Source organism: Peromyscus eremicus, chromosome 8a (genome assembly GCF_949786415.1).
Source record: "Peromyscus eremicus chromosome 8a, PerEre_H2_v1, whole genome shotgun sequence".
Lineage (NCBI taxonomy): Eukaryota > Metazoa > Chordata > Mammalia > Rodentia > Cricetidae > Peromyscus > Peromyscus eremicus.
Genome location: NC_081423.1, coordinates 53,755,025 through 53,769,915, shown reverse-complemented (window position 1 = coordinate 53,769,915; position 14,891 = coordinate 53,755,025). Strand labels below are relative to the sequence as shown.

The 14,891-nt window shown below is 51.1% G+C and overlaps 1 protein-coding gene across 1 annotated transcript in view; it reads right to left on the bottom strand.

Annotated features, from left to right (window-relative positions):
- The window catches only part of Pld2 (phospholipase D2), a 16,536-nt gene extending 2,222 nt beyond the window's left edge, over positions 1-14,314 (bottom strand). The window contains exons 1-18 of the mRNA XM_059271062.1: positions 14,004-14,314; positions 13,663-13,772; positions 13,441-13,571; positions 13,187-13,329; positions 12,685-12,790; positions 12,534-12,599; positions 12,152-12,210; positions 11,939-12,031; positions 11,697-11,849; positions 10,363-10,512; positions 3,829-3,912; positions 3,640-3,718; positions 2,595-2,705; positions 2,276-2,446; positions 1,349-1,475; positions 615-733; positions 400-513; positions 36-279 (exon numbers count right to left, since the gene is read on the bottom strand). Coding sequence (XP_059127045.1) covers positions 36-279; positions 400-513; positions 615-733; positions 1,349-1,475; positions 2,276-2,446; positions 2,595-2,705; positions 3,640-3,718; positions 3,829-3,912; positions 10,363-10,512; positions 11,697-11,849; positions 11,939-12,031; positions 12,152-12,210; positions 12,534-12,599; positions 12,685-12,790; positions 13,187-13,329; positions 13,441-13,571; positions 13,663-13,771 — 2,059 coding nt within the window. The 5' untranslated portion in view covers position 13,772; positions 14,004-14,314. The remainder of the gene's footprint in view (positions 1-35; positions 280-399; positions 514-614; positions 734-1,348; positions 1,476-2,275; positions 2,447-2,594; positions 2,706-3,639; positions 3,719-3,828; positions 3,913-10,362; positions 10,513-11,696; positions 11,850-11,938; positions 12,032-12,151; positions 12,211-12,533; positions 12,600-12,684; positions 12,791-13,186; positions 13,330-13,440; positions 13,572-13,662; positions 13,773-14,003) is intronic.
- Positions 14,315-14,891: the final 577 nt, after the last annotated feature.

Sequence of the window (14,891 nt, the reverse complement as noted above, 5' to 3'; positions counted from 1 at the left end):
GGATCGAAGAGAGACATCGGCATCCTGGCCCTGACCTCCGGCCCCAGTCCCAGGTCCTGCATTTGCTGCGCACCCAGCCAGGCCACCCCTCAGAGACGGATCCTGCTGGCAGCCCCAGTCCCTCTCCTGGGACATCCCTCCCATCCTCTCCCTCCATTTCTGCCTCAGGCAGACCTCAATGTACAGAAAGTGCTGGCTCTCTCTGATGGTGTGGAGGTAGGCATTGAGGATGGAGTTCTCCAAAGTCCCCGCTGACCATCGGTCCACAGACCTCAAGACCTGCGGGGCGGTGAGAATATAATGTGGTTTTTAAGCCCAGGAAGGGGGGCTCTCGGGAAGAGGAGGAGAGCCACGGACTAATGAGAGGGAAGGAAGGGGCTGGCTGGTCATGACTGTCACCTGCACGGTGGCGCACTGCCCGCCTGGGATTGTGAAAGGGAGATGGTCTGCTGTGCCGGTGGACTTGGGCAGCAGGTAGGGGTACATGGGTATCTTGTACTTGGCCTTGGTGGTCTGCCATGAAGGAAGAGCAGAGTCAGCAGAAGGTGGTAAGCCCAACCAGGCTTTCCCTTCCCTTCCTCCCTCCCTCCAGTCCCTCTGGAGAGAGTCAGCACCTTCGTGAAGTTCCAGCGCTGGATGAAGTGCCGGGCAAGGTCCCGGGCAGCTGCACCGTGTACAACCACTCCAACATCCCTCCATGGCATCCTGGGTGTGGTCTCCCTGTCAATAAAATCTGGGAGTCCCAGGAGAGTTAAGGGAGACGTTAGGGCTGGTGTGTTGGGGATACGTGGGACAGGCGTGTGCTGGTTTGACAACCTGACTCAAGCTGGAGTCATCAGAGAGGAGGGAACCTCAACTGAGAAAATGCCTCCATAAGATTGGGCAAGGCTGTGGGGCATTTTCCTAATTAGTGATGGATGGGGGAGGCCCAGCCCATTGTGTGTAGGACCCCCCCCCCCCCCCCCCGGGGTGGTAGTCCTGGGTTCTATAAGAAAGCAGGCTGAGCAAGCCACAGGGAGCAAGCCAGTAGGCAGCACCCCTCCAGGGTCGCTGCACCAGCCTCCGGGTTCCTGCCCTGTTTGAGTTCTGTCCTGACTTCCTTTGATGATGAACAGTGATGTGGAAGTGTAAGCCAAATAAACCCTTTCCTCCCCAACTTGCTTTTTGTCATGGTGTTTCAGCACAGCAACAATAACCCTGACTAAGACAAGGAGGAAAAGGAAGACGATAGGAACCTTCCAGAGGGAAGGCCACACTGTTCATGACTCATTACACCCCACACTCAGTCCCAGTCCCAGCTTCTGCCCCAGCTGCCAGCTCCTGGAGGCCTTGGGGAAGGGAGCCTCACCTTCAAAAGGCCGGTCCAGCTGCACCCAGTCCTTGGTGATGAGATTGCTGTAGTCCTTTCCCAGCCAGAAGAATCGGTTGTGGGACAGGTCTGGGGTGGCTGCAGGGTCTGCCCCTGGTGTGGGAATCTGCAGGAAGAATACACCACATCCAGGGAAGGTGAGGTCATGGGGTCAGGGCAAAGAGAAGAGAAGTGGGCTGCACCAGAGTCTGACTCCCCGGTCTCCTCCTTCAGCTGCCGACCTTCAGCTGCCGTTAGTCAGTAAAAATGGAGGAAAAGGGAGGTGGGTGTGTGTGTGTGTGTGTGTGTGTGTGTGTGCGCGCGCGCGCGCGTGCATCCCAGGGTGGCCTCAAACTTGAAATCCTCCTGGGTGAGTGTCCTGGGTGCTGGAATTACAGATGTGGACCACATGACAATATTTTGAAGGACACTTCTTTTTTTTTTTTTTTTCTTTCTTTTTTTTTAAAGCCCTGGCACTACATCTCATAGAAGGGAGAACCACTTTTTTTTTTTAAATTTATTTATTTATTATGTATACAGCATGTATGACTGCAGGCCAGAAGAGGGCACCAGATCTCATTACAGATGGTTATGAGCCATCATGTGGTTGCTGGGAATTGAACTCAGGACCTCTGGAAGAGCAGTCAGTGCTCTTAACCACTGAGCCATCTCTCCAGCCCTGAAGGACACTTCTTGACATAGTGGCACATACCTATACTCTCAGCCATCTGGAAGCTGAGATGGGGGGATGACAAGTTTTAGATAGCTTGAGCTCTACAGTTAGACCCTGTCTCAGAAACAGTCGCAAACACAGCTTCCTGGGGTCTCTGAACTGCTGAGGACCTCTGCAGGTTGGCAGTACTGGGAAGGGTGTCGACATAGAGTGCCTGGGTTTGGGGGAGCTCAGGATGGCCTTGGGGCAATTACCTGTGAGGCTGCGGGTTCCGAGGGGTCCCCAAGGTCAGTCAGTCGGTACTGCACATCATCCCAGCGGCCATAGGCAAGGTCCAGCCCCCCCAAGAAAGCCACTACTTGATCTACCACCAGGAGCTTCTCATGATGGGCCCACAGTGTCACCAGGTGTGGGTGGCGCATCACCTAGAGGAGCGTGGAGGAGTCCATGGGGGAGGTTTCAGTGAGAGGACAGGGTGGGAAAAGATGGAGGACGAGAGTTTTTAGGGAGAGGAAGGGTTGAGAGGACAGGAAGCAGCTGTAGTGTAGGAAGGGACTCAGGCCCAAACATCACCTTTATGTTGGGGTGCAGCAGCATCAGAATCCTCTTGCTATAGCCACTGTTGATGCCCAAGGCCAGTTCCACTTCCTTAAACAGCAGGATGGATACACGGACACCTTCTTCCTGGTAGTAAGTGGGAAAAGCAAATCCTAGTGCCTCTCCCTGAGTGGCCCCTATCCAACCCCCATGCTCAGGATTCCTGCATGTCTTCACCCTTCCTGGGTGCTCTCCCACGTGTACCCACCCGTCATGATGCTTACAGCAAACAGCTCACCCACTCATCTATCACCTACCTTTCATAATCTAGCCAGCCACCTTCCCAATTATCTGCTCATCACCTTAACTACTGTCTACCATTCTTTCCAGTCACCTCCACCTTCCCAAGCCCTATCCTTCCATCCATCTCCCTGTTCTTTTTTCCCCTTTCCAGACACAGACTTCAGTCCAAGCTGGTATATACTCAGTATACCAGCCAAGGCTAACCTTCAACTCCTAATCCTCCTGTGTCCATCTCCCAAGTGCTGGAATTACAGGTGGGTGCCACCACACCCATTTCCTTTTCTACCATCCATCATCCATGAATCCTTGTCCACATTCACATATCAACATTCACAAATGCCAGGTGTGGTGGCGCACGCCTTTGATCCCAGCACTGAGGAGGCAGAGGCAGGTGGGATCTCTGAGTTTGTCCAGCCTGGTCTACAAAGTGAGTTCTAGGCCAGTCAAGGCTGTATAGTGAGACCCTGTCTTAAAAACAAAGCACTCACAAATGCTTGATACATAACAGGTGCCATGCTTTTCTAGTGAAACTTATGACATTCCTCAGCGAAGAGACACAGACATCTACACCCCCAGACGGTACCAAAAGGGTCTGAGTAATGGGAACCTAGTCTATACGAGTACACTGAAGAGGGAACCTGGAGGTGATAGTTGAAAAACACTGAGCGGGAGAGGTACAATTCCAGGTCCTGAAGCCTCCGATTCCCAACTTTCTCCTTGGAAGACTCCTGCTGAAGTCCTTCCATTTAACTCCCACCCACAACCAACCAGTCCTCACCGCCTTCCTCTTGAGCATAATGTCTAGTCTCCAGTCATCGGAATGGGCTGGACGCTTCAGGTAAATCTCAGGACTCAACCTAGAAGTCAGGGTGGCGGGTAAGGAGCAAGCTGAGCAGAAGACAGCCCCCCCCCCCCCCCGACCCTGACCCGCAACACCCTCTTCTCCAGGGCATCTGACCTCACTCACCACCAGTCTGTGATGAAAATCTCCTCTCGAGCACGCAGGATGGCATCTGCCACAGCAGCAAAGTAACCTGCCCCATTCACAAACCTGGGGGGAGGCCAAGCCAAGGAAGTCAGGGGGGTCAGAAGCCAGAAAGTTCTGGAGAGTGAAGACCGGAGGATAGTCGTGGGTCAGAGGTGACGGCAGGGTCAGAGGTCAGGAATGATCAGAGAGGTTAGAGTGCATCGAACACATCAGGTGGGATTAATCAGTGTGATGTGCCAGTGTGAGCTAAATAAAAATGACAATGCACAATAAATTAAAGAAACTGGCCAGAGATCGCAAAGATGCATGCACCACACGTAAAGCAGCTCCAGCAAAACAATAGGCAGCGGCAAGTGAAGAGAGAAACATGCACGCCAGCTGAAGAGTGAGCAAAGATTGACAGTTCACAGCAGATGTCAGGACGGTCAGTCAGAGCGGAAATGCTCAGTTTACTCACTGACAAGAAATGAGGGCAGGGTGTGGCGCACGGGCCTGTAATCCCAGCCTCAGGCCAGAGGATTACTGAAAGTTTGAAACAAGCTTGGGCTACATACTAAGACTCGGCCTCCAAAATACCAAAAAAGTTGGGCGCGGTAGCACATGACTTTAATTCTAGCACTTGGGAGGCAGAGGCAGGCGGATCTGAGTTCAAGGCCAGCCTGTGGTCTACTTAGCGATTTCCAGGTCAGCCCGGGCTACATAGTGAGAACTTGTCTCAAAAAAAAAAAAAACAAACAAACAAACAAAAAAACCAGAAGGTAGTGGAGGATATATATATATATATCACATACACAATATATAACACCAAGAAATTAAAATTAAATAAGTAGCCCTGGCTGTCCTTGAACTCACTATGTAGATCAGACTGGCTTCCAACTCACAGATCCGACTGCCTCTGCCTTGCGAGTGCTGGGACTAAAGGCGTGCACTGCCATGCCTGACTTAAAATTAAGTAACTTTGAAAAGGAACCAGTGCCTTCTGCCAGGCTTGGTGCTCTGTGTCTATCATCTCGGCATGCAGCAGGGAGAGGCAGGAAGACTGCTGTGAAGCCCAGGCCAGCCTGGACTACATGAGACCTGTCTCAACAAAACCAAACCAAACCAGGAAAGAAAACCATCTGTAACACAGCATTGGGGTATGGAGAAGCGGGGATTCTCACAGACCACGGGAACTGGTTATTGACCTTTTTCTGAGTATTTTGGGACAGGGTCTCACTGTAGTCCAGGCTGGCCTTGAAATTTTGACCCTACGTTCCATGCCTCTGAGGCATTACAGGCTTACACCACCATGCCCAGTTGATTATATTGACTTTTTAGAAGATGAGTCCACAGTATCAATCACAATGTTAAAAGTACATACTGGATTTTTTTTTGTTGTTGTTTGTTTTTTCTGAACTGCTTGGAGATTGAATTCAGTACTTCGTACGTGACAGTACTCTACTGTTGAGCTATATCCAGCCAACATAAACCTCAAATTTTTTCCAGAATATACTCTTTAATGCTATTAAATACATATAGCAATTTTTTTGGTTTTGTTTGTTTTGTTTTTTGACGGGATCTCACTCTACAGCCTGCTAGTCTGAAATCATCTATGTCGACCAGGCTGGACTTGAACTCACAGAGATACACCTGCCTCTGCCTCCCTAGTGCTGGGATTAAAGGTGTAGGACATCATACCTAGCGTGTATATTTAAAAAAAAGTTATTACATTGATTTATTTGGGGGAAGGTACGTGTTTTACAGCACAACTGTGAGGGCCAGGGACAATTTCAGGGGGTCAGTAGTCTTACACTGTGTGGATCTCAGGGACCAAACTCAGGTCATCAAGCTTGGCAAAGTGCCTTTACCTGCTGAGCCATTTCAACAGCCAGTGATTGTACTTCTAGGAATACATATTCTAAATATTTAGGCAAAGATCATGCTTATGGGGGATGTTATCTTAAAGACAGAAAGAAAAAACTCTAAATGTCCAATTTTTTTTTGAGGGGGGCCGTTTCAAGATAGGGTTTCTCTGTGTAGTTTTGGAGCCTGTCCTGGAACTCGATCTGTAGACCAGGCTGGCCTCGAACTCACAGAGATCCACCTGCCTCTGCCTCCTCAGTGCTGAGATTAAAGGCATGTGCCACCACCGCCTGGCTAAGTGTCCATTTTTTTTTTAAAGATTTATTTAATGTATATTGGTGTTTTGTCTGCAAGCACATCTGTGTGAGGGTGTTGGGTCCCCTAGAACTGGAGTTATGAACAGTTGTGACCTGCCATGTGGGTGCTGAGAACTGAACCTGGGTCTTCTGAAAGAGCAGCCAGTGCTCTTAACCACTGAGCCATCTCTCTCCAGCCCCTACATGTCCAATCTTTCAATTGGAAGAAAAATAAGCACAAAATAGAGTTGACAATCCCATGTCCGTTAAAGTAAAAGGTAACATGTGTACATGAGTACACAGATATGCAGATGATGATGGAGCACACAGAACTGTTGCCAAGGGTTACCTCTGAAAAGAGATACAACTGACTGGAGGGGCTATACAACAGCGGGGGCGGGGGAAAAGAGTGGTGATCACAACCATTTTGTGTGTCTGGTTTATTTTAAGATTAGCTCTTGCCCTGGCTGGCCTCGTACTCTGCGTCCAGGCTGTCCTCAAACTTACATCAATCCTCCTGTCTCTCAAGTGCTGGGATTACAGGCGGCCACCATCACGTCTAGTTAGAATTTTTTACTTACACGTTACTGTACTGCTCAACTCTTTTTCCCTAAGTGCTGGGGACCAAGTTCAGGGTCTCCCTGGTGATAAGCAAATATTCTACCACCGAGCTACACCCTTTCATTTGACTTCTCAGTCTAGGAGGGTGGTAAAGAGCAGTCTTGACTCCCAGCTGCTTACATGCAAATCCCAGTTCCACTGTTCCCAAGCTGTAGGACCCTGGGTAAGTTACCCAGCATGTCCTTGCCTCCATTTTCTCATGGATAAAACCAAGATAACAACTGAACAGGATCCAATAGGTTACCATGTGAAACATGCTTCATTCCTGGCACACAGTAAGCTCTACATAAATAGTGCCTATTACTAATGTATTAAAAATAAAGCAGGGTCAGAGAGATGGCTCAGTGGCTAAGAGCACTGGCTGTTCTTCCAGAGGACCTAGGTTCAGTTCCCAGGACCCACATGGCAGTTTGCAACAGTTTTTGTTTGGTTTTGTTTTTTTTCAAGACAGGGTTTCTCTGTGTAGCCTTGACCATTCTGGAACTTGCTCTGTAGACCAGGCTGGCCTTGAACTCATAGAGATCTTCCTGCCTCTGCTTGGGATTACAGGCAGGCACCACCACCCCGTCTGCAACAGTGTTTAACTCCAGTTCCAGGGGAATACAATGCCCTATTCTGGCCTCCATGGACACCAGGCATGCATGTGGTACACAGACGTACATGCAAAACACATAAAATAAAAACAAGTCTCAGCCATATGTGGTAGCATGCACCTGTAATCCCAGTACTTGGGAGGTTGAAGCAGGATTTGCAAATTCCAGGTCATTTTATACCACATAGTCAGGCCTGTCTTAAATAGACCAGGTCTAATGGTGCACACCTAAAGCCCGTACTCATGAGGCAGAAACAGGAGAATCACCACAAGATCAAGCCCAGCTTGATTTACATTTTGACTTCCAGTTCTGCTAGGGCTACATCAAAGTGAGACCCTACCCATGCTACACACATAAAATAAATACACAGCCAGATACGGTGGCACATGCCTTCAATCCCAGCACATGGGAGGTGGAGGCAGGGGGGTCAGGTAGTCAAGGTCATCATTGACTCCACAGTAGTCCTGTACTACATGAGATCCTGTCTCAGAAAACCAAGAATGAATGAATAAATAACAAATAGGCAGGGCTCCTGGTACAGGCCTATCACTGCTGCTACTCAGGGAAACTGAGGCAAGAAGGAGCAAATGTTGAAGGCCAGGTTGAACTACATGAAACACTATCTTTAAAGGAAGTAAACAAACAAAACAGTTTTAAAAAAGATGGGAAGGGAAGGGGTAGAGAAATGACTCATTCAGTAAAATGCTTCCTTCATAAGTTTGAGGACCTGAGTTCAGATCCCCAGGACCCACACTGGTAGCACATACCTTTAATCCTACTACTCCCCTTTTTTTTTTTTTTTAAGATTCATTTGTTTATTATGTACACAATGTTCTGCCTGCAGGTGAGAAGAGAGCACCAGATCTCATTACAGATGGTTGTGAGCCACCATGTGGGTGCTGGGAATTGAACTCAGGACCTCTGGAAGAGCAGCTAGTGCTCTTAACCACTGAGCCATCTCTCTAGCCCCAATCCTACCACTCTTGAACCAGAACCGAGAGAATCTCTGTGAGTTCCAGGCCAGCCTGGTCTACATAGTGAGTTCCAAGCTAGCGAGAGTTACAAAAACAAAAACAAAATGAGGTTAGCACATGTCTGTTGGTCCATCACTGGGGAGGCAGACACAGGCAGATCCCTAGAGCCTGCTTGCTAGCCACTACCGTTAAATCAGTAAGTTCTAGGTTCAGCGAGACCCTATCTCAAAAAAAAAAAAAAAAAAAAAAGTGGATTGGAGCTGGAGAGATATGCAGTTAAAAGTGCCTACTGCTCTTGCAGAGGACCCAGGATTGGTTCCCAGCACCCACCTACATGGTGGCTCACAACCATCGGTAACTCCAGTTCCAAGGGATCTGATACCTCTCTTTCTGGCACCACTGGGCACCAAGCACACACATGGTGTGCGTGCACACATGCACGCAGGTAAAACACTCACACGCTTAAAAATAAGCAAATAGATAAACAAGTCAGTTGTCCTCAGGTTTTCACGAGCACACGTACACTTGTTCACACACACCTGCACACACTAACATGCACACACACACACCAGACATACATACATCAACAAACAAGAAAAGAAAAAGGCAACAGGGTGCTGGGTTCCATGGCTTAAGGGGCTTGCTGTGGGAGCATGATGACCTGAGTTCAGATCCTCAGCACCAAAATAAGAAAGCCGGGCAGAGCAGTGCATGTCTATAAATCCAGTGCTGGGGCAGGGCTAGAGACTGGCAGATCTTAGGGGCTTGCTGCCTGGCCAGTCTAGCCAAATCAGCTCCAGGTTCAACAAGAGATATTGTCTAAAATTAAAATGGAGCTGCTGCAGACATAGTGCAATGGTTAAGAACACTTGTTCTTGCAGAAGACCCAAGTTCGAATCCCAGCACCCATATGGTGGCTCACAGCCATCCATAACTCCAGTTCCAGGGGGTCCCACGCCTTTGTCTAGCCTCTAGGGCACACTGCATGTATGTGGTGCCCAGCTATACATGCACACGAAACATCCACACACAAAATAATAAAATCAAATTTTAAAAAATGGAGAATGATAGAGGAAGACACCGAAGGTCAATCTCTGATTTACACACACACACACACACACACACACACACACACTTTAGCTTAGTGGTAGAATGCTTGCCTGGCATATGTGGCGCCCCAGGTTTAATCCCCAATACTGCAATAGTAAGGCAATTAAATAAAAAAATAAAACCTCAACACCACCTCTAAGACAAATTTCCTCTGCCGGGCGTTGGTGGCGCACGCCTTTAATCCCAGCACTTGGGAGGCAGAGCCAGGCGGATTTCTGTGAGTTCGAGGCCAGCCTGGGCTACCAAGTGAGTTCCAGGAAAGGCGCAAAGCTACACAGAGAAACCCTGCCTCGAAAAACCAAAAAAAAAAAAGAAAAAAAAGAAAAAAAAAGAAAAATTTCCTCTCACACCCACTTTTGCCTATGAAGAAGTTCAACCTCCTGGCTGAGCATGCTGGACTCAGATCTGGAGCTACGGACTCACAGGTTCTGACTGCACACCCCGCCCCCCTCCCACCCACCCCCGTCCCCCCCACCCCCAGCTCTTCAGCTGTGATCAGTCCCCCTCTTCACCAACACATCCAGCTTCCGGGCCTTCTGCCTGGCTGGACCGCTCTTCTGCACTGTATCTTACTAAAGGAACCTGAGGGCTATGCCTTCTGGAAGCCTGTCCTGACAGCCTTCCTGGAGCAGGTGCTCCCCTCTGTACACCCTTCCCTACATCTACCACCCATGTGGTGAGTTCACATTGTTTTATCATTAGATCACCTCCTTCCCTAAACCAGAGAAGCCTGTGTCTTATTGCCAGTACCGGACGGAGCACATAGCAAGTGCTTAAGATTCAAATGCTTATTAAGTATTTAGGGGATAGAACAAATCAAAAAGATTTGGGAGGGGAGCTTCCTGGGGTTAACATGCTCCTAAGAATCAGGGAGGTAAGAGGACAGAGGCAAGGGCCAAGTTAGAAGATCCAGGGGAAGCAGACAAATCAACGTGGTTAAGGAGGTTCAGGGGTCAGAGAGATGAGAGATACAAAAGTAGGGTCATGAGGTCAGAGGAGATAAAAAGGGAGGATCACGAACTCAGAGAATACCAAAGAAAGCGACACAGAAGCCCAGAAAGGACATCAGGGTCTCACCACCGGGCCATGGTGCCGGGCCGGGGTGGGGCATAGCTGTCATGCCGATGGAGCTGAAGAAAATCTCTGCCTGGACCCTGTGCCAGCTCCGTGATCTCCTGGCCCCACCACCGTGCCTGCCGGTAGCTGCTGCATTTGAGAATCAGGGACCTGGACAGAAACAGAAGCTGTACCACTAATCCCTCTCCTTCGGCCCACAGTCCTGCCCAGAGACTCCCCCTCTGGGCTATTACCTTCTCTTAATTCCCCCATTAGCCCCTAAGCTGCAGTCCACAGACATAGTGTGGATATCTGTGTTATTCATAGTTGGGTTCCCAGTTAGGCATTCATTCAACAACAACATTGTTGAATGAACAAATGGAGTTTAGTTTCCTTCTCTCTCTCTCCCTCCCCTCCTCCTTCTCTCCCTCCCTCTCTCCCTTCTTTTTCTTTTTTTTATTAATTAATTAATTAATTATGTATGTATGTATGTATGTATGTATGTATGTATGTATACAGTGTTCTATCTGCATGCATGCCTGCACTCTAGAAGAGGGCACCAGATCTCATTATAGATGGTTGTGAGCCACCATGTGGTTGCTGGGAATTGAACTCAGGACCTCTGGAAGAACAGCCAGTGCTCTTAACCTCTGAGCCATCTCTCCAGCCCCCTCTTTTTTTTTTTTTTTTTAAGTTTTTCAAGACAGGGTGTCTCTGTGAAACAGTCCTGGCTATCCTGGTATCACAGTGATCCGCCTGCCTCTGCCTCCCGAGTGCTGTGATTAAGGGCATGTGCCACCACCGCGTGGCAAATTCTCTCCCTTTTTAAGGCAGAGTTTCACTATAGAGCTCAGGCTCTGCAGGGCCAATCTTCCTGGCTCAGCCTCCCAAGGGCTGGGATTACAAGTGTGCACTACCATGCCCGGCTCCTTTTTTTTTTTTTTTTAATAAGTTTTTAGTGTGTGTGTGTGTGTGTGTGTGTGTGTGTGTGTGCGCGCGTGCGTGCGTGCGCGTGCAGGTGTGAGTGAAGATGCCCTCAGCCTCCCTGGAGCTGGAGTTACCAGTGGGCATATGCCACCCTACATGGGTGCAAGGAACAGAACTTGGTGCCTCTGCAAGAATACTGCTCTCTCTTCTCTCTCCAGCCTCCATCCCATCCTCATTTAGTCCAAGCCCCTGCACTACAGGCCCTTACTCTGGGACTATCCTAAATATATGGATAGACCAGTTCCCTGATTCAAAGCTCTGGCTGGACCAGGGCATGGAGGACTGAAGAGCCTTCCTCTCTGCCCATGGTGTCTCCAGCTCACCTCCCCTCAGGGCCACAGAAGGCTCTCACACCGGGGAGGCCTTACCTGTGGGAGGTGTCGATCCTCACTCCATACCGCGCCTCTGTGCTCCTTTTCCCCACCTGCACCTCAAAGCCGGCATCGAAGAGCTGAACAAATGAGATGGTGCCGGTCTCCAGGCGCATGTAGAGCAGGAAGGAGTCCTTCACCACCAGCCACCTGGAGGGGGAGGGCTGTGTACACTCTTCAGGTCCTCCAGACCTCCCTCTTCCCCTGTCCACCGATCCCTGCTCAGCTCCAGCCCTCACCTCTTGGACCACTGATAACAAACTTGGTCTCGGCCACAGCAGGTAAAGCCAGGAACTCGATGTCCGCCTGAGCGCTTCCGGATCACCCCTTCCCTATGGGGACAATTAGGAGAGCTGGGGACTCTAGTCACCTGTACTACGTGTTTAGTTTTTCAAGCAGGTAGATGGGGAGTGATGCCTGGAGGAGGCTGGGCGAGGGGTTCCCACACTCACAGTCCTTTGGAGCCGAGGTCTGGGATAAAGGAAAGTTGACTGACTTCTAGAAATTCCGTCTGTAGAGGAAGAAATAAGCTCAGGGGGAGACTTGGCTTTCAGCCCCTCAGCCCTACTAACTCTACCCCTTTGTCCCCTGGGGATCTGAAGATCCTCATCTACTTTAAAAAACCCAGGCATCCTAGGACATGACGGCACATGCTTTTACTCCCAGTACTTGTGAGGCAGAGGCAGGTAGATCTCTGTCAGTTCAAAGCCAGCCTGGTCTACAGAGTTAGTTCCAGGCCAGCCAGTGTTACACAGTAAGACCTTGCGTTATGGGGGGGGGGGGGGGACTCACACCCAACACCCAAGCATCTAGACCCTAGACCCTGGACCTTACCATGGCATGGTAATTTCGATAAAAAGACATGGTCAGGAGGCGATTTAGGTAATTTTCCAGGTATTTCTGAATGGGGTGGGAAAGAAACAGATGAAGCCAGAGCTTTGTACGTGCTACACATTTTGCTATAGGACCTGGTGTTGGGTCATACCTGCTTGCTGGCTGTGTGTCTGGTGGAGCCCTCAGAACCTCCTCGGGGTAGGGAGGGAATGTCCTCATTGGCTGCCTCTCTGGCTGGAGAATAGGCCACGGCAAAGCTACAGAGGACATGAGAGAAGGCTCAGGGAAGGGATCGCAGGCTAGTGCCTGAAACCCTGGAGACCGGGCCTTGGAGTGGGAGAAAGGCTGGCAGAAGAAAGGGTCTCTATCCTGGGAACCGAGACAAGTGGGGTGGGGAGTTGCCAAGGACATTTTTGGGCATCCAGCCTGGCTGAAATGTTGGCACAGTACGATGGACAAAGAGAACCAGGCAGGGAAAGTTTCCTGGGAACTAGGGTCCAGGGAGGGGGCCCAGCACAGAGCAGGGGGAGGGAAAATGCGTTGGGGGAGAAAAAGTTTCGGTAAGCTGGGGTTGAGACTGGCAGACAGGAGTGAAGGCTGCCATGGGGTGAGGAATATCTGCCTTACACAGGAAGCAGTCTAGTCCCACTCACCGGGCCAGAGGGAGCAGACTCATTAAGACTTTGTGTCTCTGGAGGTCCCGATGCAGCTCCTGAAAGTGTCGGAATTTCTTCTTGGTTGTCCAGCTAAAGTCACCATGAGTCAGACGGACGGAATACAGAGTACAGGTTCCCACCTGGGGTATGAGAATCCCAAAGTCATGTCTTCCGGGTCTTCCGGCCCAACCCAGCCCTCCACTTTGGCCAGACCTCCCGTCTCCCACCCTCCCTGGTACCAGCCCAGCCACCTTGGATCCACTGGTGTATCTTTCGGTGCCCACCACCTGGGCTGTAACCGGAACTCCAGGAGCAAACACCAATGGGTGCACTTTCAGAGGCTGAAGGTCGTAGATGGCCAGAAAGGGGTGCATTCGATCAGCTGGGAGGGGAAAAAAAAGCCCAAGGGTGTAGATCTTAAGAGGCCCCAGATCCCTATCCTCCCCTCCCTGGGGGCCAATCTCCAACTGTACCTGGATCCTCTCCTTCCCTCAGAGTGTCAACCTCATCTGGCTCCATGTGTAACTGGCTGGAGTTCAGGTAGTCCCCATAGGGAAAGAGGTTCTCCGGGGTTGCAGTCATCCTAGGAATATGAGGAAGCCTCAGAGAGGGACTCGCCCATACAGGAACACCCCTTTCCCCATCCTAACGCCCCTGTCCTCACCCGTCTCATTCAGCTGACTCCCAACTTCTATAGTAGCAGCCCGACGCCCCTCTAACCTCCACTCCCTGCAACCCCCAGTCCCTCCCGCAGTCCTTCAACCAGAGCCCAACAGCCCCGCCTCCCATTCCGTATCCAAGGTCCAAGAAGCACCTAAGCCAAGCTGGGATGGCCTCGAACTGGGGCGAGGTAAGTCCAAGGGAGGAATCCGGGTGACAGCGGGGCTCAAAGTCAGGCCAGATGGGCTGGAAGCTAGGGTCCCGGCGGGAATGAGGAAGTTACGGCGCGCTCCCCGCCCAGGAGAGAAATCCCGAAATCTGGGTGTCCCGAAGTCAGAAGGCCGGAGCAGCTCCAGCCGGACCCGGTCCCCGATCTCAGCCGCGCCACGTCCCCGGCCCCTCACCCCGGCTGCGGGTGCCCGCACCCGCGCGCGGGTTCGCAAGCACGGGGAGCAGAGCTCAGCGAGGAGCCCACACCCCAGAAGGCTGGGGCGGGGCCGGGGCTCAAGGCCTGCCCTCGGGGGCGGGACGGGCCCCCAGCCTCTCCTCCGCGGGTGTCGCGTCAGCCGCGTTCCGCCTCCACCGCCCTCCGGCAGCCCCGCGCTACGGACGCCCCGGCCCGGCCCGCCCACTCCCGGGGCCGCCCACTCCCCAGGGCCGTCCTCTCCCTCTGGATGCCCTCGAGGCACAAGGCTTTCAAGATCCAGCACCCTTAGTGTGCGATCCACGGTGCGCACATTCCTCTACTGCGCGCGCGCGGGCCTTGGGTCGTCCGGTCTCCAGCGCTGCCTGGAATCAGGGCGGAACCGGCTACAGTGGCGAGGACCTGCCGGTGTGCTCTTGCTGAGCCCGGTACAGATGGCATTTGTTGATGGGAGGTAATAAGAGAATAAAATACCAGAAGGATGATGACTCCAAGATCGTTGCTGTATGAGAAATCGCATTCTTCATTCACAGAACATTTGTCGCTCAGTAGGGATTAGCCAGACGCTGATGTACAGTAACAGACCAGCCTGAGAACCTGCTTGCCTGTCAGCGCCAG